Source organism: Hylobates moloch, unplaced genomic scaffold (assembly GCF_009828535.3).
Source record: "Hylobates moloch isolate HMO894 unplaced genomic scaffold, HMol_V3 SCAFFOLD_8, whole genome shotgun sequence".
NCBI lineage: Eukaryota > Metazoa > Chordata > Mammalia > Primates > Hylobatidae > Hylobates > Hylobates moloch.
In genome coordinates, this window is record NW_026652283.1 from 99,503,299 (window position 1) to 99,526,820 (window position 23,522).

Genomic DNA, 23,522 nt, shown 5'->3' on the forward strand with positions numbered 1-23,522 from the left:
TAGGCAGAATAACAAAATAAGGTAATTCTAAACATGTGAATTTATGTTTTTGTATTTGGTAATTTATGCATTATGCCTTGCAAATGTTGTTACAGAAAATGGGAGTGAGTTGTTTAACCAGTTATTTTCCTGGTAAAAGTTTACTTCTTCACCAAGATTCACAGCATTATGTATATACCAAGTGCCTCTTTTACACTGAACCCAGTGGTTCTAAGCCACAGGTGATTTTGCTCTCCAGCAGACATTTGGCAATGTCTGGCGACATTTTTTGTTATCACAACTGGAGGAGATGGGGGAGCTACTGGCATCTAGTGGGTAAAGGCCTGGGATGCTGCTAAACATGCTACAATGCATACAACAGCTCCTACGACAAATGTTATCTAGTCCTGAATGTTAGTAGCATGAAGATTGAGAAACCTTGCTTAAGCACATGAGCTAGTTACTTCTGGGGTTTCTTTCACATGAACAAAATATTAAATGCCAAAGTGGATAAGAGACATTAACTAAGTATGATCCACGGAAGTCTAAGCTAGCCTTTGAAAAACTTAATATTTTCAAGGAAGGCAAAGAATCACTTGGTTCTTTGGCATTAAAGGCAACTGTCCTCCAGAAATCCGGAAAATGCAAATCTAGGTCACTAATACGACATTATTTTGCCTGCAGAAAAGTCGTCTTCAGGGGATTTGGCAGTCAGTAGTAATATGGTAAAATCTTATTTCACTGACAATAAAAATAACATGAATATATCAATAACCCCAGGGTATAATTTTTTTACTGTACAAAAAACAAATCCTATTTACATATTGAAATAAACAGCACTGACTTGTGTTTCATGTCCACAGGCAATATTGTTAGGGCTGGAACCATGAATACTATCCTCAGGGTAACACAATAGTACAAGATTAATAAGTTATTGCTCATTTTTATTGTAATACCAACGTATCCTTCACATTAGATTCCTTTCCTAGTGTAATAAGATAAGGTTTCCATATTGCTTAATACCAAATGCCCACATAAAGCAGCTAGCAAACCAATGCTATAGAAAACATTCTTTTTCACATCTCCCCCAAGAATATATTTTATTCAAATAAAACAATCCAAGAGGCTTTTATACAGCAGCTCTCAATGAAAAGGGCACAGGCAAGATGAGATTTTGAATATGGGAGGGAATATTTCCCACCTCCCCTGCTCATCTTTGAAAGGGATGGAGTTTCATATTGGATTGCTAAAAGAGCAATAGGGCAATAGTAAAAACAAATTAGAGTTTTACCAGATAGCTCTAAGAGAATGGACATTTTTATTCTTGTAAGTTAGCCTGCAGTAAAAAGTACTAAGATTTTTACTTTTCTATTTTGACACAGACACTTCTTCACTCTACCCTTCAGAGTCCTAGATAAAAGTGATATTGATCTAATTTTTAGGTGATAACTTGGATAGATTCAGGCAGATGACAGAACTGACATTTTCTACTGCCTAAATGCAAACAGCACAGATTCACCATGGTGTAGTTATGAACTATTTGTTCTTCCTTAGCTAACAATCAAGCTAACTTTGGGAGTCTTTTAGTTTCATGTTTCTGTATTAATGTGAAGGTTAGGAGATACAGACCATTTAACTCTTTACACAATTTAACCTACTAGCTACAACTCAGACACATACTTGCTTAAGATACTAAAAAAGCCCTATGGCTTAGTTTACAGTTACAGGATTCCATAGGATCACAAAACATGTCATTTAGCTAGGATATGGCACCTCTCTAAGAGGAAAAGCTCATGTCACTGCACTATCAAGAAGCCTTCCCAATTCCTTATCAGAACACAACTGCCTCTCCTCCACGGTCCTATGGAAATAGTTTGCTTTATTTTTCTTTTTGAAAAAAATAAATAAATAAAAAGGTACATGGTGAAAGATAAGTTTCCCTCTCACCCTATTTCCCACTACTCTGTTGGCCCTTCCCAGAGAATCACCATCGTGCTTTCTTGTGTACTCCTTCAGAAACATTTTATACATATAAAAGTTAATATATACATATATCTTTTAGTACTTTGTGGTTTAATCGCAATAGTTTTGCATTCTATCTCCTATTAGAATTGTATATATGTCCATTGTTCCTAATATGATGTCAGCATTTTCTTTTTTCTAATTTTAAACTGTACTATAGATAGAAAGTTGAAAAAAATTGTTAAGCTTATTGACCTCAAGTGAATCAGCATTAAGCAATGTTGAACAGTAATAACTGGATTGGAGTAAGTTGCAACTACATCTTTGGATACCCTGTGTTCTATGTAAAATGGGACCAGGCCCTTCTCTACAGTAATATTTATCTTCCTGTTAGGTTACTTATCTGTAAGTTATATTTGATGGCTAAACTGAATACAGCAATGCGAATGAGGAATAATATACTTTATTATGGAAACTTGACACTTATGTTAGGCTCCTTGGTATGTTGAGTAAGTTGTTTAAATCAGCTTCCACACCTCTAAGCGACATGTCCCAATGTTAACTCAAGAAACAGTATATATTTGTGTGACATCTCACATGCATAGAAATGGTTGTTCTACTGGTGTCCTACTACTGGGAATGTTACCATATAAAGGTAATGAAACCACAGATAAGCAAAACAGTTTAAAAATAATTTCCATAAAGAAGTATCAAATAAATAAGATTAATTAGCTACAATCCTCCTATTTCTTTAATTTCTGAATGTAAAATTTCTATCGCCTTGTTGCCAACAACACAATAGATAGTCCAAGCCTTCCAAAATTCCATCTTTCACTCAAGACAGAGAAACTCATGGGTAGTTTGGCTGCTTTGGGTGAAACTAGAGGTAATATTTTAGGAGAATTAAGTTAAGATGTTACATGGGGACAGACTGACTTGATGGCTGGGGAGGAGGATGGTTTCCCTGATGTCAACTTGCTGGAGCCAAGCAGATATCATCTGTCACATTTCCTAATCCTGATTTAGCATTCACAATACTGGGTTAAACAGTCTATGAAAATGAATAAGATATGGTGCCTATCTTCATTGAGTTATATTCTAGCAGGGAACTATTATACATATGGGTATAAAGAGGTACCTAATAAAAAGGACTAAATGTCAAACCTATCATGGAAAGGCCAAACATAGGGCAACAATAATGTCAACATTTACATTGATGATTATCTTGTACCACACCAGGTTCTTTTAATCTTTACAAAGTCTTATGGAAGGTACTGATATTATTATCTTTATTTCACAGAGGAAGAAACTAAAGTATGGACAATGGGTCCATAATCACACATCTGGCAAATGACAGAGTTTGGACGCATCCCTGGGCAGGATGATTCTGAAGTTTTCACTCTTAACCATTGCTTAAACTGTTTTCTTATGACTGATAGCATAACTAGCTCTGCCTGGTATGATTTAATGATGTTCTTGAAATGAAAACAATATTTTTAAAAAGTATATTATTACATAGTTACTGATACCCATATCTATATGGTGTGTGTGCATGTGTATGTGTGTGGTGGTGGGGTCATGGGGAGTGAATTTTACCATATGGGAACTCAGGCAGAGAGAATTCCACGTTCAACAAGACACAGAGGTAAAAAATAGCATGGGATGTTCCAAGAATCACAGACGGTCCAGTTCAGTTGCAGTTACCAAATTATGAAGTTCTGTTCGTACTATCTGGGGAAGTTTGAGTGTTGTTCTGTAGTTAGTAAAGGCCACATAATACTTTAAATCAGGTATGTTGGTGATTTCTGTAGTTACATTTGCTTAAAAATTATTCAAAAATTAATGTGAAAATTGTTTGTGGGGGGAGGTATATTAAAGGGAGTAAAAAGCTTAGTATAGGTAGGAAATGGTAATTGAATAAATTCAACCAGTGGCAGGGAGGAAGGGCTGGGTTGAAGATATACATCAGATACAGATTGCAAAAATCTTAATGACCAGTTTTATTGTGAAGAATGTAGGATAAGAAAGAGTCCAAAGGAGTAGAGATCATAACCTAAATGGCTTTAGGGAATTTAAAACAAAGGAAAACAAAATTTGATATGTGTGTTTTGTTTGAATTTGTATAGTTTGTATTACAAAATATTGATAAGGATAATGACCTCAGTTTGGGACAATGACATAGTAGCAATACCTAGTAAGCTAAACCACAGGTCATTGATCTCTGAAGCTATTTACACACTTGAAGTATAGACTTGGGAGTCTTACTTTCCTGAAAGCAAGAGAAGTAGATGAGAGCAACTGGAGATAAGAAAGCAAGCGAGGAAAGACCAAACCCTGAGTAAGATAAGTAAAAGTGGGTAGGAATATTTGGTGCGCAGGAAGTATTGAAGAGAGGAACTGGTGCTACCATTAGCAGCAAGACCAGAAAATAAAGTGAGGAAACATAATATGCCCAATTGCAATGGACTAAAATTATTTATTATATGATATTAGAGATACGGAATTAGATAATATAATATGAGATAATACAACAGTATATAAACTCTCTTGATTTGGATATCTTTAGCATCTTAACTAAAGTTTGTTTCTTGAGGAAAATATTCATTATTGTAAATATCTAACTGGGTAGTGGCAGAGGGTGAACCATTTTTGCAACTGCTCAAATAATTTAAAGGATACAATGCTATATTGTTAATATAAGGTATAGATAAAGACATTTCATATTTCAGGTGATTTAAGGTTGACAGATGTACCTGCAGCAACTCCAATATGGTCCAGGAGTGGTAACCTGAAATGTGAGGTGGAGGCTTTGAGGAAAAAAGAGAAACGTTCACTGTGTTCTAGGCTGTCCTCGCTGCCTTGAAAATTGCACTGCCCAAACTGCACGTTTGATTTCTCAGATTAGGAGTTGAAACCTCGATTTATTTTCTATATCGATTTGTAATAATTAAGGGTGAGTATTTGGGAAATTATGCTTTGTAGAATTTTAAATTGTGTATTAGAGAATGACTGATTAAAGTCATGCATAACGAGTTATTATTCCCTAACTTCAGTTCTACATTTACCACTGACTCTTGATCTTTTTTTGTCTTAATGGGTACTAGTGAGACTTAGTGAGTCTTAGTGAGACATTAATCAGGCATGTTTGAAATTGAGCATATCATCTACATTAGTCTGTTTTCATACCACTATAAAGAACTGCCTGAAACTGGGTAATTTATAAAGGAATAGAGGATTAATTGACTCACAGCTCAGCATGGCTGGGGAGGCCACAGGAAATGGACAATCATGGCAGAAGGTGAAGGGGAAGAAAGATACCTTCTCCACAAGGCAGCAGGAAGGAATCAGTGCCAAGCAAAGGGGGATGAGCCTCTTATAAAACCATCAGATCTTGTGAGAACTCAATATCCTCTTAATGATGCTTCCTACTAAGAGGATTTTCCTGCTCCAATATAGTCTTCATTATTTATATTACACCACTCTGTTGCTAAAAAAAAAATAATTACTCCCCAGGCTTATGAAGTAAAAACCAAATACTTGAACTTCCAAATCTGACACCAAAACAACTTTTTAAACTTATAAAGCTCCTTCACAAGAAACTTTCACCCCAGTAAAACTTGTTGGCTTGTTAATCTCTACAAATTCCACTTCCATTCATACCAGTTCACTTTCTCAATAAGCATCTTTCCCTATGTCTATCCTTGATAAACTAAGTCATCCTGGATAATCTATGCCAAATCTCATTGCTTCCATATAGCCTTCCCTTTGTCCTAGCTGGACAAAGACAGCAGGCTCTATTTAGTGTTACCGACTGGCATTTGATTCCCAGCTCTACCTCGGACTACATGGCCTCATTTTCTTATCTGTAAATCGGATATTAACACTCACCCAAAAGAATATAATAAATAAATGAAATAATCCATATAAGATATTTTGATATGACTTTTTGATTTCGCTTCAGAATCATCCAGCTGTAAAACACATTTTGGGGCAACTGAACAAAGTTGAAAAATAATCTGAATAATAGATGATATTTTGAAATTACTACTGATTTCATTTTTTGTGACGACATTTTTATCATGTGACTAATGTCTTTATTTTTGAAGATGTAAGAAGTTAGAAATATTACGATGTTTAAATTTTACTTTGATATGGTCCAGCAAAAACTATCTATATTTCTAATTAAAAATGCTTAACACAATTTTAATAATTGACTACATAATTATATATAACAGTTAATTGTTATTTTGTTTCTATCCTTCACAATCTAAGTTTCATAAATGCAAAAACAAGTTATGTCTGGGTCACTGCTGCATCCCTAATCCTTGGCATACAGCCTTGGGCAACAAGGTACATTTTACAAGTAGATACATAGATAAATACTATAGACAGGTAGATATGTATATACATACATAATACATACTCTAGATAGGTAGATACATATGTATATATAAAACACACATGTGCATACATATGCATGCATGTAAAATATTATAAAATATGAATATTTATTGAATCCAATTACTGGGCATACAGGTATTTTTTGAACTATTGTTTCTATTTTCCTTTGTACAAATTTCCAATATAAATTTATAATTGTAATCACATGTATTCATTTGAAACCATGTGCCACTAAATTAAAAATACAAAGTGCTTTCCACATAATATGTGTTCAATAAATGTCATTCCTTTCCATTATAACATCTATTTTCAGTCACTATCACTTAATATATAATGCCTTATTTTTTACTTTTTGAGTTAATTATTTATCTCCAACTATATAATATAATTCTAGAGGACTTTCTTCTCCATATCTTTACTTCTTTCTACACACTGAGTTTATAGCACCTTGTTGGAAATAAGTAAATGCCTATTGGATATATGAAAAGGTATCCTTAATTCTCACTTCTAGAGGGAAATTTTAATCAACCCAAGGACAAAGGACTATACTCCTACCCTAGTCTACCATTAATGTTTACTTTTTCATGGACGAGTAGACTGTGAGCCTCTTGAAGGAAAGGGTCTCATACCATACATTGTTTTTTTTAAATCTATAGAACATAGCATTGTGCCTGGGATACTTACTGGATGTTTGTTGAATGACTGAATATATGACTGCCTGAATGAATAATATAAGAATAAGAGGTAATTATTTAAATACTTTCAATATCCCACAGATTTTCTTTAGAGGCAGCTGACAAAATAGAAAATGAAGTTTAATTCATTCTACCCTCTATGTTGATCTTCAACGAGGCCTTTATAATGAGACTGAAAGACAGACAACTGAAAGCCATGGAGAATTCCAAAATAAAAGACAGTGAAAAGAAATAAGCAACCAACCAAAGAATAATTATTGTCAATTACAAGACAGCCTAAGCAAAGAGATTAGGAAGTAAGAAGAAAGTTTCAATGAAAGATATTTAGAAGTCACAGAATTTTAGAGTTGCCACGCCATGTAGTTCCACACTTGTTTTTCAGAGGAGAAAGTTTAAGCTATATGACTTGTTCTAAGTAGGTGGATACAAATTTCCAGATGCTTATGAAAATGAAGATGCAATCACCTGAGTTACTAACTTGACTTTCCCCCATTACCATTCCCCTGATCACCAGAAAGAAAGAATAACTTGATTTGGGCACACGCCAAAAAGTGTTTGAAAGCTAACTCTAGAGTTATTATTCCCTCAGCCTAGCTTTACCTGTTCTCCCAAGACAGAGAAAGAGGGAGGGAGGGAGGGAGAGAGAACAGGGTTTAATGTGGGCAGAGGCATTGTGAGAATGGGAGGTCAGAATAACTTATAGGATGAAAAAAATTACAACGATGAAAAATGCTTGGTTTAAACTTTGTGTTTAAGGATATAAAACGAGCAAAACAAATTTTAACATTTTTCTTTGGTGTTGATTCAGAACTCAAATATCTATTCACAATTAAAATAGAGAAAATGTGATCTACTTACCCATTCTGTATGGCAGCTGTGGGGTCATAGGTCAAAGCCATGCCAGCCTGTATATAGGATGAAGAGGGAAGAAAACAAATCTTAACGTTTTTATTGTGGTGCCCAAAACATTTAGTACACACAAAGACTCTTATCATTACTTTCCATGATTTAAGTTTATTTTCTGCTATGTATATCTCTACCTTCACTGCCAAGACTAGCATTTTTACTATCCACAAACCAGAATATACCAGTGAGTTGAGAGTTTATATTATATATTCAGACATACCGAGAAACAATGCAGCTTGGATGATTTCCATTTTTATTTCTTAAAACATCCACTGTCTAACCTCACATTCTTATAATTTCACACTATTGTCAAGAACACCTATTGTACGTCTCATGGCATGATAAAAAAGTAAGAACGAGTCCTGCAGTTAGGATAAAAATAAAAGCTACTTAAAATGCATTCAATCTTAAAGAAGAAAATGTTTAAAAAAGTATTTATTTAAAAATAGACCATATGCCTAAGGGGTGTGTAGGTAATGAGTCTAGAGTGTTTGTTTGATATATTACTATTTCTTATCTTAACAAGAGTGATAGAAAGGGGAGTTCATTTGCATATGAAGAAAATTCTAGAACACATGGCTAATAAGGAGGTAGTTATGTTTTGTTTTTAGGAATAAGACCACCTCTGAAAAAGTACACTTCTCTATAACTGGATATAGTTTCTGAAAAGAGTATAAACTTCCTGAGTGCTGATTCACAGTCTATCTTGTTCCTTCATGTACATCATCACATTTGATCCTCACAACAATCCTATGAAGTAGGCAGGAGGAGTATTTTCTCCATTTTATAGATGAAGACACTGAAGCTTCGAAAGGTCAAGTGACTTGCTCAAGGTCACACATTTGGAGGCAGAACCAGATTTCAACCCAAGTCTTCTGATATGGGCTCCTTTCCATTCTTCGGCTATGACATTGGCCCAAGAATTAAATTAGACTTGAGTATCAATATCCAACAATATGGGGAAAGTTTCTCTGTGGCCATATGGGCATACCATCCTTTGTTTACCAGGACTGTCAGCATGGTTAATACTTACGATGCTTACAATGTTGAATGGAATTTAAACTGTCCAAGTTATCTTTAGGGTGGATTTTTTTTTCTTTTTTCGAATTTAAAACTGAATTAGATCAACATCAATGTCCTGGCTTTGATAGTGTACTATAATTACTTACAATATAACAATTGGGAGAAACTTTGTAAAAGGTAAACAGGACATCACTGTACATTTGTTTTGTAACTTCCTGTGAGTCTATAAATTCTTCAAAATAAAAAGTTAGAAAAAAAGTGGATGAGCTATGAAGAGTTTTGTAAAGGATAAGAAACCATAGACATTTTAAAGAAAACAAAATACCTTTCCTGTTTGAGTTTTTTTATGTTTCCATTGTGGTTGAGGATGGTTTTCTTGTTGAGCTCATTGAATTCCTCAAATTTAGCTTATAATTGACATGAAAATTCTCAATCTTCTAACAGAGGTCCTGATGTGTTAGAAAATTCTCAATCTTCTAACAGAGGGCCTGATGAAAGCATGCTGCTTTCAAGCTTAGATTGCATGCATTATTTCCATAAATAATAAATTTTAAATTATTATGAAGATTGGTATGAGGAACAAAAGTGTAGAGCCACATATGAATGGAATTGGTATAAAGGGAACATACATAAATTGAAACGGAGTTTGCAAACAGAATTGAAATGACTGTCAGAAGTTAACGGAGGTGCACTGAGAACACATGTTTAATGATAACTGCATGACCTCTTTAAATTTAAGAATCTCATTCATGTTAAAGAAATATGCAACTGATAATATGACAAGCTGGGGACTGAGAAATGAGAATAGAATACAACAGCAGAAAAGAAAAAAGGTTTTTGTTTTTTTGCCATGGGAGAGGCAAAAAGATAGTGGTGTCAAGATGAACAAAGATTCTAAGTTTAAATTCTTCCCAGGATGAAGCCTCTGCCATAAGACTGGCTGGAGGTTGGCCTTAGGCTGAACACAGAATGGAGATGTCTAGGGCTTAGCTGAAACTCTCTGGTCTCAGGTACTGGAAAGGGCAGTTGTAAAAGCTGTCCATTTGGGATTATATTTCCCTCTTAGGAACGCTAAGCTTCTCTCCCCTAATTTATCCAAGATGCAGCACTGCAGGCAGAATGAAACAGGTGAGCTTTACATTCAATCGAGATATTATTAGTGCATGAGAGATTTAGGATGATAGTCATATCTTCAGTCTACTAATTATCTCAAATTGTTTAAGTCCTGGGGACTTATAGGAAGCCTTCCCTAGTCAACTGCACATTTACTTCTTTTTCGTTGTACTTATTTTCCTATGGTGCTCAGAGAGACCAACGCTATCTAGCCCCTCCTGAATTACAAACTGTCTTGAACATTCTTTTTATGCCATGCTTATCTGTTCTGGCCACTTAAGAATTTTTTCTTGCATTTTACTTGAATTCCTCATAGATTCTATCTAACCAATCGATTCTAGCTAGGAATACAGTAATTATCAATAAACTCTCTTTGTTCAACACACATTTGTTAAGGAAAAAATCTACGCTGACCTCCTTCTTCATCTTAAACCCCCATCCTATATTTCAGAAGATGGAAAGGAATTGACGTCAGTAGGGTACAGTGGAAATCATATGTTTTGAAATAAGACAGACCTGAGTTCAAGTTCTAGCTCTGTTACTTTGTAGCAGTGTGACTTTGGGGAAATTATTTAACCTATTCGAGCCTCAGTTTCCTCAACTTTTAAATGGTTTAATAATACCTACCTCATCAGATTGTTGTGAAATTTAAAAGAGATTATGCTTGTAAAGCGCCCAGCACAGTGCCTGGAGACAAGACACATACATAAATATTATAATACAAAGCAATATGTGTTAAGTGCCATATGAGTGGTATGGATGGGGTGCAGATGAGAGAGGCTGGGGGTGATCAGATAAGGCATGTAGGGAAGTACAGCTGATCAGAGCCCTGAAAGATGAGGAGAGTTTCCACAGATGGAGATGAGAGGTCAAGGCCAGCTCAGGCAAAAGGAGTACTATGGAAAAAAAGGTGTGCAAATAAAAATGGAAAGGTGAGTGAGCTATTTTCAGTAGAACATGTAGAGGGGAGAGTGGGAAATAAGACTCAAAAGGTAAGGATGGAGGATCTTGATTGCCCAGCTCCTCTTGGGGAGCTACTGAGTATTTCTGAGCAGGGACATTACATACTCAGAGACTGATTGGGGAACAGGAGTTAGCATGAGCTCCCTGGAAAACAGAGGGTAAATCCAGAGGAATGAGTAACTAGAGTAGGTACCTTGGGAGAGGGAGGTGGAGAGAATCTAAGGTGAGATTTTCATTGCAAAAGGGTAGGGAATGAATACAAGATTCACCTACTTCACGATTTTGCCTAGGGACAGTCCTGCCTCTGAGTACCTTTGGCAAGAGGAGACAACAAGAGATAGTGTCAGGTCATATGCATTTGGAACATTGTGGGTAACAACACGGCATGGGTTAAGCAAAGTGTTGTTTGAACTTAACCCATTGGCTGAATATAATAGCACAATAACTAACACTTGGATACACCTGATTTCCACTTCATGTGTAACAGATTGTTGAGTCATAATTCTAATATGGTCTTAATGCAAACTTTGCATTCAATTTCCTTTTGTCTCTTTCCACAAAGGAAAAAATGAAATCGATTTTGCTGCTCTGTCGAGCTACCTTTATACTAAGCTAGAACCATGAAATCATCATTATATAATCACTAAATATTATGGCATGTTTACAAACTAGTCACACAAAAAGTAAAATACCTTGGAACAAAATGAAAATGTCACACCACGTATGTAGAAAAGTGATGTTTAATCATGTCACTTACTTTCAAAAAGGACTTATTAGATTCAGAAATATTTTCCATTTTTCAGGTTTCCATTATTTGTATAATAGAGACATTCATAGTTTATTTAAAATAAAATGGGGCATTTTTGTCATTTTTCAACAACAGTTAAGTTTTAATTTAGTATTTCAGCCATAATGGGACATTTTAGGTCTTCCAGACAGGATTTTTACTATAGGAGCTAAATATTTTAGAAGAAAAGATTTTCAATGGTATATTGGAATAATTAGGGGATTTTTATTTTCAACAAATGCATCTTTATTTTTAATAAATTCATTGAGACAAATCAGTTGACTTAGGAGATAGCTATTTGATATTCATAACTGTAAATGATTAGATTATATCAAGAGGTAATAATTGTGGAAATACTGCTTAAAGAGTACACATTAGGGACCAGGCATTGCTACTTCAGAAAGATTCCCTAGACTGCAATGCTTGGTCTTAGTTGAGGAGCAGAGAATCATTGACTGTAACAAAGCCAATATGATGATGGCCTGAATGATTTTTTTTTATCATTGTTGAAAGTATTTTTAGACTGCAAGATAAATGGGGATCAAAAAATTGGGGGCAGCAAAATGTATACAAACTGATACAGACTGAAGTTTCTGGACAAATAAAACATTGATATTTTAGCCTAATATTTCTCCTTTTCTTAAGATCTGGCCTGATACATAACTGGGTAAATTACAAACAAACAATTATAAAGATTTCTAGTCTTCTACAATCAGAATTAAAACACTTTAACAAATGTATAGAAAATGTTGAATATTTTATTAAATATTGTATACTGAATTAGCACAAGTTGAGTCCAAAAAGCTAATAAAGACAAATATAATATTGTTTTCTGGATGTTATATTTAAACTGTTTATTTCTTGCAGCCAATTTTAACAATATTTACAACTGTTGACTGGTTATGATTAAAAATTCAATAAAAAATAAGTTGATTAAAAATTATGTATAAAAAGGGGCTTAAAATTATTATGACATAAACATCTAAGTACTGCTACTGAAGTAAAATTTAACTTAACTTTGCTTATATTTATTTGCTAGTATTTCTACTTAGAAACCTTTAGTGAACAAGTCATGATACAAAATTATGTGTACAATATGTGTTGAAAGCAAATATTTTAAATACCTCTGACTAGAAATAAAACTAAAAATGAATCTAAACAAAACGTTAAAATACTGGGGTAATATAACAATAACTTTTTTTTTTGCCTTTCTTGCTTTGTTTTGACTTAGTTTTATTTTTACTTAAAATATTTTAGACACAGAGTCTCACTCTGTTGCCCAGGTTGGAGTACAGTATAGCTCACTGTAACTTCAAACTCCTGGGCTCTAGCAATCCTCCCGCCTCAGCCTCCTCAGTAGCTGGGACTACTGGTGTGCCCCAGTAAGCCCAGCTAATTTTATTTAATTTTTTTTTTTGTAGAGATGGTGTCTCACTGTGTTACCCAAGTTGTTTTCAAACTCCCGGCCTCAAGTGATCCTCCTGCTTTTGCCTCCCAAAGCACTGGAATTACAGGCATGACTTTTGAGTTTTAAAAGTTGTATGTAATAATATTTCCATAATGTGGGGTAAGGGGATCCTTTAATTTATAAAGCATATTATGTCTTCTATGACTTGTCTTAAAATTTTTAAGAGGGAAAAAAGAGCATGTCATTTATGAAAGTAATATATATAGGTCAGAGGCCTGATTCAGAAGAAAGCTTGAAAATGTCAGGGTGCATTTAGCTTTGCTGGGTCAGTAGAATACAAAAGTAGGACAGAATGGGATTGCTACAACCAGAAGGGTCAAGGTGAGAATGGGCAGGAGGTCAGTAATAAAGAAAGAAAACTCAGGGAAAACGATATAGTGTTTCTAGCAGTGGAAACCAGTAAGAATTCAGAAATTCAAATGGCTACACACTGGCTGAGAAATTGAAGGTCTCTTATGTGATACTAAAAGTGTATATAACTAAGACATTCACAGAAACCAATAAAAATCATCAATGATCAGAAACCTACTAAATCAGGGGTCTCCAACCCCGGCGCCGCAAACCAGTAGCCATTCATGGCCTGTTAGGAACTGGGCTGCACAGCAGGAGGTGAGCAGCAGGCAAGAGAGCACTGCCGCCTGAGATCCACTTCCTGTCATTTCAGAGGGGCATTCGATTCTCATTGGATTGGGAACCCTATTGTGAATTGCACGTTACGGGGATCTAGGTTGTGCACTCCTTTTGAGAATCTAACTAATGCCTGACGATCTGAGGTGGAAGAGGTTCATCCTGAAACCATCCCCATCCCCAACACCCCTGTCAATGGAAAAATTATCTTCTACAAAACCAGTTCCAAATGCCAAAAATGATGAGGACCACGGTACTAGATGGCCAACATTAAGACAATATTTTGGCCAGAGAAAGAGTTTTTAACTTTCTTCCTGTTAAGGGAGAAACTAATCTCGGAAAAAATATGCCTAGAGCAAAACTGAGGGCAATTTATTAGTTCATTTGCTGAAAGGGGATATGAGCAGATCACCTTCTTGACCTTCACAAGAGTCAAGTGGTAGAATTTTACTGGGGAACAACTCGGGCACAGTCAGGGGACTACTGAATGGTTTGTTTCTACCAGGAGAGGCAGTCAACCATGTACAGTAGTTATCTGCTCTCACCTGCTAAAGGGATGCTCCTTAGGCTACTGTGCAGTTATTTGCTCTCTTGAAGAGAAGATGAACTACAAATAAGATCATAAATAGGGAAATTCCCAAGGTCTATGAAGTCTGAGATAAGAAAGTAAAATCTGGGCTAATGGTTCTATAAAAGGTTCCAACCAACCTGTGAAATGTTCCACACAATACTCTTTAATTTTCATAATTTCTGAATCCAAGGATTACTTTGATTCCAAATAATAATTACATTCATTTGCATCATTTGACCAGTGTATTTTTCTTCCTTGGTTTCTGTGATCCTCTCGCCTTATTTATGTTCTGACCTCTCAGAAAGCAATTTCTTCTTTAGTGTTACTTGACCCAACTGCCTATGAGATGCCAGAGTGCTCAGGGCCGGGGTTTTATCTCTCTCCTTTACTGCAATACAGTGGTGACATTCACTTTCTTATCCCAACTATTATTTATTTCCTGGTGATTCCCAAATGTTTGTCTCAAACTCAAGTTTCTATCCTGAATTCCAGACACATATCATCAAGTTTAACTAGTAAGTTCAATGCATAATTACTGCCTTCTTACAAGTTATCATCTCTTGTTTGGGTGTTTATGAATGTATTTTGGTATAATATCTTCTCTTATATTTGCTCAAAACCTCTTTCCAATCCATCAGTCACACCATTGTGTTATGAGGATTGCTCTTGTGAGAGGCAAATCTGATCACATTATGGTCCTCCTTTCAGCAGCATCCCGTTACCTTGAGATAAAATCTGGCCCATAGAAATCTCATGTTCAAGTGCCTTTGTACCTGTTGGTCTCCACATCTTTTTTTTTTCACCTCCAGACTTCACCCTTCACCAAACTCAGACATGCACTCACCTTGCCCTGGAGCATTACTCCTGGGCCTTTGCAAGGGTGGTTTTTGGCTGGAAATTCTCCATTACTGTCTGTGGGAATATTTCTATTCTATTCTTTCAGCCTCAGATAAGATGTCATAGTCTCTTAAAGCCAGCTCTTTCTCCAGGTGGCATTAAAGGCATTAACTATTGCCTTTGTCCTGCTCCCATGACCCAGGGTGGAAGCTAATATGACCATGCTTTGCCATGTGTGTCTCCCAGCTAGTCATGCTCATCTTGATATCTCCTCTTTCTAGCCCAGTGTTTGGGACATTGCAGAGGCTCAATAAATGTTAGTTAAATTAATTAATACATGAAAAAATCACCTAAAGAAATGTTTGAATTTGAATTTTAAATTTTTATTTGAAAATATTTTTAAGCTTTTTTTTTTCTATTTTGTTAGTAAAATTTACTTTGGAAAAGCTGCAGCTTGACTTAGCTGAACTTCTAAAGATAATTTTTTTTAGCCTTTGATTGGTCAAAGAGATAGGGGGAAGCAAGCTTATTACTGAGATTGCTAAGAGACCTTCCTGATGATGTGGGCTCAAAACAAATTACAGGCAGGAACCTAGGAGGAATTAGAATAAGCTGAAAACCTGGAGGCCCTTCTTCATGAAATTACTGGCCTAGAATCAGGATAAGAGAAAAAATTTCAAAGTCATTTTGACAGCTTCAAGAAGTTTTTCAAAAATCAAGCAAATAACATGCAGGGGATTTATCACTTTAAATATAGCAAAATGGTCAGAGAACAGAGAAAATTAACTTCTTTATGTTTGAGAAAAGAACATCAAAGGGAGTCTTAATATTGTTATTTACATGCACTATGTCCTCACAATCTTTCTTCTTTTTAGCTTTTGCTAACATAGTGCTATCAGGCAGAATTTTTCCCTGTATGGCAATAAAGAAGGACAAGATAGAAAGATGCCATCAGAACTAAGACTGGAAGCCTGAGAAAGACTATGGCACAGAAAATGCTAGGCTAAAAGAGAAGCAGAAGAAAAGTATAATATAATATAGCTATCTAAAGGTCTCAAAATCTTGGAAAAAAAGTTTTAATCTGAGTTTGTCATTAAAACCAAAGTTAAATTAATCCTTAATTGATACCATAAAAAAGACAAAACAGTGTTACCATATTTTATGTAGGTTCATCTGTTTTTAATCTCAATTTAAGTGGCTGAATTTCATAGATTCCAAGACACAGGTTTTTTTTTTCACATTTTAGTATCTGTGAAATTGGGATTTAAACAATAATTGATAGCATTTTATAGTATGTCAAGTTCCTTTTCTTTTATTAGTGGTATTTAAAGTAATATTTCATCTTTAATCAATGGTGTCTTATAGTCAATGATGTAGTACCTATACTGTTAAATCCCACCATAATATGGTTAAGTAGGATGAAAAATATATAACTTTGAGATTGCTACTAAGATGAGCCTGTGCAGCTAGATAGAGGAGAGTTCCAGGAATTTGGCTAATTGACCCATATTCTTTCAGGTTCCAGTTATAGTTTGATGTTACCTGGAGGTTGTAAACTGTTGCTTAAACATTAATGGGGGTAATTCTGAATCTTGTGGCAGGCTGGGATGGCCAGGACACTACCAACAACTCCAGAAATCTCCCAGTTGGTAGGTGCCACATATAGTTGTCTTGATCCATGGAGAATGGGTCAGGAGACCCAATCATGGTACATGGATATTTGCCGCCAACTTTTCCACTTGTAATTACTTGCTGTAATCTTCCCAGCCTTAAGCCCTTCCTAAATTTCCCACTGCCAACCCCGCCCCAAGAACCTAAGTGTGTTATACCACCCTATTCCCTGAGAACATAGGCTAGGCAGAGGACTGAAGCTCATCACCAATTACATTAATCCAAACTTACACTATTACAGGGATTTACATGACTTACTTTTTATCCTTAGTGATCATAGGTTAGTAAATATTGGGCCTAGTACCTTTAAAATAGAACACCTAACTAAATAAGAAAGTTTTCATGCTGAATTATTGAGAATTCAAATTCTTGTGCCAAAAAAGATTTATTTTAAGACTAGAAGTTCCATTAACCTTGAGCTTGCTCTCTAAATTGTAGATAAAGCATATAAAATAAATACAACCATATCTGGTGTGCAAAGTACGAAAACCAACTTGCAAGTGCTAACATGCATCATAATGGCCAAAAACTCTTTTCAAGATCACATATGTAAAGAATCTCCTCCAGTTTAAGGTTAAAAAGACTATTTGCAGAACCTGGCAGTGTTGGTAGATATATCTTAATTTTTTTCAAGGTCATCTTAAACATAAAAATTTGGACAACGAATTGCCAAGCACTGTGGTATAAACAAAGAAAATAGTGATAAACCATGTAGATGATGCCCTTACCTTGGAAAATGGTCTAAGATATTCTGAGTCTAGCTGGTATTACCAGGTTTTCCAAATAATTCTTTAGATATACTATTTTCTAGGAATTGTGCTTCAGTTTCTCCTTATTTTTATATCTAGTGGCTTAATTCTATGTCTCTGAAATATCAAGTTTCCACTGTTCAGTATTATAAAATTCAGTTGCACCCCATATGCCTTCAAAGCTAATAGAAATGTTGTGTGCCCAGACTGCATTGTCACGTTTTCATATTTATAAGAATGCTGACTGGTGACTGGTCAAATATTTAATGAGCTGGATGCACCATTAAGAGCAGATTCAACTAAACACAAGGTGGCTATTTTACTGAGTGTGTCTTCTGTCCCTCACTTCTAAGAATGCCCCAAAGCACATACTTTACATTAGCATTAGTAACAGCTAGTGACAGTCAAATGCTGTAAAAAAAAAAGCCATGATCAAGTAGGCTTCATCACTGGCATGCAGGGTTGGTTCAACACATGAAAATTAATAAATGCAATTAATCACATACACAGAACTAAAGACAAAAAACACTTGATTATCTCAAATGATACAGAAAAGAATTTCAATAAATTTCAACATCGCTTCATCTTAAAAACTCTCAATAAACAAGGTTTTGAAGGAACATAGTTCAAAATAATAAGAGCCATTTATGAAAAACCCATAGTCAACATCATACTGAATGGGCAAAAGCCAGAAGCATTCCTCTTAAAAACCAGTATCAGACAAGGATGCCCTCTCTCTACACTTCTATTCAACACAGTATTGGAAGTCCTAGCCAGAGCAATTAGGCAAGAGAAAGAAATAAAGGGCATCCAAATAGGAAGATAAGTCAAACTATCCCTGTTTGCAGACAACATGATTCTACATCTAAAAAAGTCCCATAGTCTCAGCCCAAAAGCTCCTTCAGCTGATAAACAACTTCAGCAGAGTTTCAGGATACAAAATCAACGTACAAAAATCACTAGCATTCCTATAGACCAATTGCAGCCAAGTCGAGAGCCAAATCAGGAAGGCAATCCCATTCACGATTGCCACGAAAAGAATAAAATACTTAGAAATACAGCTAACTGGGGAGGTGAAAGGTCTCTACGATAAGAATTACAAAACACTGTGCAAAGAAATCACAGAAGACACAAACAGATAGAAAAATATCCCATGTTCATAGATAGGAAGACTCAATATCATTAAAATGGTCATACTGCCCAAAGCAATTTCAATGCTATTCCTATCAAACTACTAATGACATTATTCACAGAACTAGGAAAAAACTATTTTAAAATTCATATGGAACAAAAAAAGAACCTGAATAGCCAAGGCAATCCTAAGCAAAAAGAACAAAGTTGGAGGCATCATGTTACCTGACTTCAAACTATACCACAGGGCTATAGTAAGCAAAAGAGCATGGTGCTGCTACAAAAACAGGCACATAGACCAATGGAACAGAATAGAGAGCCCAGAAACAAGGTCGCATACCTATGACCATTTGATCTTCAACAAAACTGACAAAAGCAATAAGGAAAAGACCCCCTATTCAATAAATGGTGTTGGGATAACTGGCTCACCATATGCAGAAAATTGAAGCTGGACCCCTCCCTTACATCATGTATAAAAATAAACTCAAGATGAATTAAAGACTTGAATGTAAAGCCAAAAAATATAAAAACCCTGAAAGATAACCCAGGCAATACTATCATGGACATAGGAATGGGCAAAAATTTCATGACAAAGGTGTCAAAAGCAATCACAACAAAAGCAAAAATTGACAAATTGGATCCAACTAAAGAGCTTCTGCACATAAAAAAAAAAGATCAATGGAGCAAACAGACAACCTATAGAATGGGAGAAAATATTTGCAAACTATGCATCAGACAAAGGTCTAATATTGAGCATCTATAAAGAACTTAAATTTACAAGAATAAAAGAACCCCATTAACAAGTGAGCAAAAGACATGAGCAGACAATTTTCAAAAGAAGACATACATGTGGCCAATAAGCATATGAAGAAAAGCTCACCATCACTGATCATTAAAGAAATGCAAATCAAAACCACAATGAGATATCATCTAACACCCGTCAGAATGGCTATTACTAAAAAGTCAAAATATAGCGGATGCTGGTGAGGTTGCAGAGAAAAGGGAACACTTATAAACTATTGGTGGGAATGTAAGTTGGTTCAACCATTGTGGAAAGTAGTATGGTAACCCAGCAATCCCATTACTGGGTATATACCCAGAGGAATATAAATCATTCTACCACAAAGACACATGTATGCAAATGTTCATTTTAGCGCTCACAATAGCAAAGACATGGAATCTACCTAAATGCCCATCAATGACAAAGAGGATAAAGAAAATGTGATACATATACAGCATGGAATACTATGCAGTTCAAAAGGAGAATGAGATCATGTCTTTTGCAGGAACATGGATAGAGCTGTTGGCCATTGTCCTTAGCAAACTTATGCTGGAACAGAAAACCTAATACCAGATGGTCTTACTTATAAGTGGAAGCTAAATGATGAGAATTTACGAACACAAAGACAAGAACAACAGACACTGGGTTCTACTTGAGGGTGGAGGCTGGGAGGAGAGAGAGGAGCAGAAAAAATTACTATTGGGTACTAGGCTTAACACCTGAGTAGTGAAATGATCTGTACAACAAACCCCTGTGACAGGAGTAAGCAAAATAATCTTTTATAAATGGCATTAATAACATTATTTGTACGGACACTAAAAATTCAAAACTAAAAATTACACAGCAGAATTTAGTAATATCATCCTTCATGTCTCAATAAAGTGTGGAAGCCCAAAGGTCATGTACATTCAGCATTATGGAGACAGTAAATTTGATAAGCCACTAGCTGTGCATTAGAATGCTTCTTCTGTCAAAGGTAATTGCTGTGAACCACAGTGGAAAGTACTTGAACATGAGGAATCCTTCTCATAGCCACCAAGTTGCATAAGCACCTCTGGTATCCAAAATTCATTGTCATTATTTGCCAGAATAAGTAAGTTAATGATTCATTTCTTTCTCTTTGAAAACACTAACCATTCGACAGTTCTCAACTGTAGCTCAATTTTTCTTGATTTCTAGCAATAATTCATGTTTTTGTTTTATTTTTCTTTTTTCTTCTTCTTTCAACCTTTTATCCAAGCCATTCTCTTCCTCCTAGCTCTTTCAGCTTTTATGATTACATGACCTTCAAAGGAAAATTGGCTAGAAACTTGAAAACCACATAACATTCCAGTACTAAATAATGCTTTATGAACTGGAATGTGATCTTACAAAAATATTAATATAATGTGGGTCAACGTTAAAATATATTATTTTCTACTTGTTTTTTAAAATGTGTTTTATAATCTAAGTAAAAATATAGTTAACAAATTATACTGGCAGCACATTTTTTTTTCAAAAAAATGTATCATTAGAAATAATTCCTGTTCAGAAAATAAACTGACATGCCATTAAACTGAAAATCAAGGAATTAAAGCTTACTAGTCATAGAAACTCATAGCAAAGCTGGTTTTCAGATTTAAAAACTTTGAGTTGTGATGATATTATAATAGTTAAAATAATAGTTACTATTTAAGCACTTATCATTTGCCAGGCACTGTGTTTTACCTTGGTCACCTCTATAAATCCATCTGGTCACTAAGTATGCATTATGAACCATTCTCAGTCTGCTGGTGAGGAATCAGAAACTTAAGGACTTTGAAAAACCTGCCCATTCATCCCTGGGATGCAAGGCTGGTTCAACATATGCAAATCAATAAATGTAATCCAGCATATAAACAGAACAAAAGACAAAAACCACATGATTATCTCAATAGATGCAGAAAAGGCCTTTGACAAAATTCAACAGTCCTTCATGCTAAAAACTCTCAATAAGTTAGGTATTGATGGGTATCTCAAAATAATAAGAGCTATTTATGACAAACCCACAGCCAGTATCATACTGAATGGGCAAAAACTGGAAGGATTCCCTTTGAAAACTGGCACAAGACAGGGATGCCCTCTCTCACCACTCCTATTCAACATCGTGTTGGAAGTTCTGGCCAGGGCAATCAGGCAGGAGAAAGAAATAAAAGTATTCAATTAGGAAAAGAGGAAGTCAAATTGTCCCTGTTTGAGGATGACATGATTGTATATCTAGAAAACCCCATTGTCTCAGCCCAAAGTCTCCTTAAGCTGATAAGCAACTTCAGCAAAGTCTCAGGATACAAAATCAAAAATCACAAGCATTCTTACACACCAATAACAGACAAACAGAGAGCCAAATCATGAGTGAATTCCCATTCACAATTGCTTCAAAGAGAATAAAATACCTAGGAATCCAACTTACAAGGGATGTGAAGGACCTCTTCAAGAACTACAAACCACTGCTCAACGAAATAAAAGAGGATACAAACAAATGGAAGAGCATTACATGCTCATGGGTTGGAAGAATCAATATCATGAAAATGGCCATACCACCCAAGGTAATTTATAGATTCAATGCCATCCCCATCAAGCTACCAATGACTTTCTTCACAGAATTGGAAAAAAGTACTTTAAAGTTCATATGGAACCAAAAAAGAGCCCGCATTGCCAAGTCAATCCTAAGCCAAAAGAACAAAGCTGGAGGCATCACGTATTATAGTATGTTCAAACTATACTACAAGGCTACAGTATTAATTAATTAATTAATTCATGATGGATTAAAGACTTACATGTTAGACCTAAAACCATAAAAACCCTAGAGGAAAACCTAGGCAATACCATTCAGGACATAGGCATGGGCAAGGACTTCATGTCTAAAACACCAAAAGCAATGGCAACAAAAGCCAAAATTGACAAATGGGATCTAATTAAACTAAAGAGCTTCTGCACAGCAAAAGAAACTACCATCAGAGTGAACAGGCAACCTACAGAATGGGAGAAAATTTTTGCAATCTACTTATCTGACAAAGGGCTAATATCCAGAATCTACAATGAACTCAAACAAATTTACAAAAAAAAAAAAAAAAAAGCAACCCCATCAACAAGTGGGCGAAGGATATGAACAGACACTTCTCAAAATAAGACATTTATGCAGCCAAAAGACACATGAAAAAATGCTCATCATCACTGGCCATCAGAGAAATGCAAATCAAAACCACAATGAGATACCATCTCACACCAGTTAGAATGGAGATCATTAAAAAGTCAGGAAACAACAGGTGCTGGAGAGGATGTGGAGAAATAGGAACACTTTTACACTGTTGGTGGGACTGTAAACTAGTTCAACCATCATGGAAGACAGTGTGGTGATTCCTCAGAGATCTACAACTAGAAATACCATTTGACCCAGCAATCCCATTACTGGGTATATACCCAAAGGATTATAAATCATGCTGCTATAAAGATACATGCACATGTATGTTTATTGCGGCACTATTCACAATAGCAAAGACTTGGAACAACCCAAATGTCCATCAATTATAGACTGGATTAAGGAAATGTGGCACATATACGCCATGGAATACTACACAGCCATAAAATGGATGAGTTCATGTCTTTTGTAGGGACATGGATGAAGCCGGAAACCATCATTCTCAGCAAACTATTGCAAAGACAAAAAACCAAACACCACATGTTCTCACTCATAGGTGAGAATTGAACAATGAGGACACTTGGACACAGGAAGGGGAACATCACACTCCGGGGACTGTTGTGGGGGGCGGGGAGGAACAGCATTAGGAGATATACCTAATGTAAATGATGAGTTAATGGGTGCAGCACACCAACATGGCA

General features: G+C 35.5%; 1 protein-coding gene across 5 annotated transcripts in view; it reads right to left on the reverse strand.

The window, feature by feature from the left end:
• Window positions 1–23,522, reverse strand: part of RBMS3 (RNA binding motif single stranded interacting protein 3) — a 1,191,227-nt gene that overhangs the window by 99,679 nt on the left and 1,068,026 nt on the right. For all 5 annotated transcript variants that reach the window (XM_032162240.2, XM_058442835.1, XM_058442834.1 and 2 more), the window contains one exon: window positions 7,896–7,942. In XM_032162240.2, coding sequence (XP_032018131.1) covers window positions 7,896–7,942 — 47 coding nt within the window. The remainder of the gene's footprint in view (window positions 1–7,895; window positions 7,943–23,522) is intronic.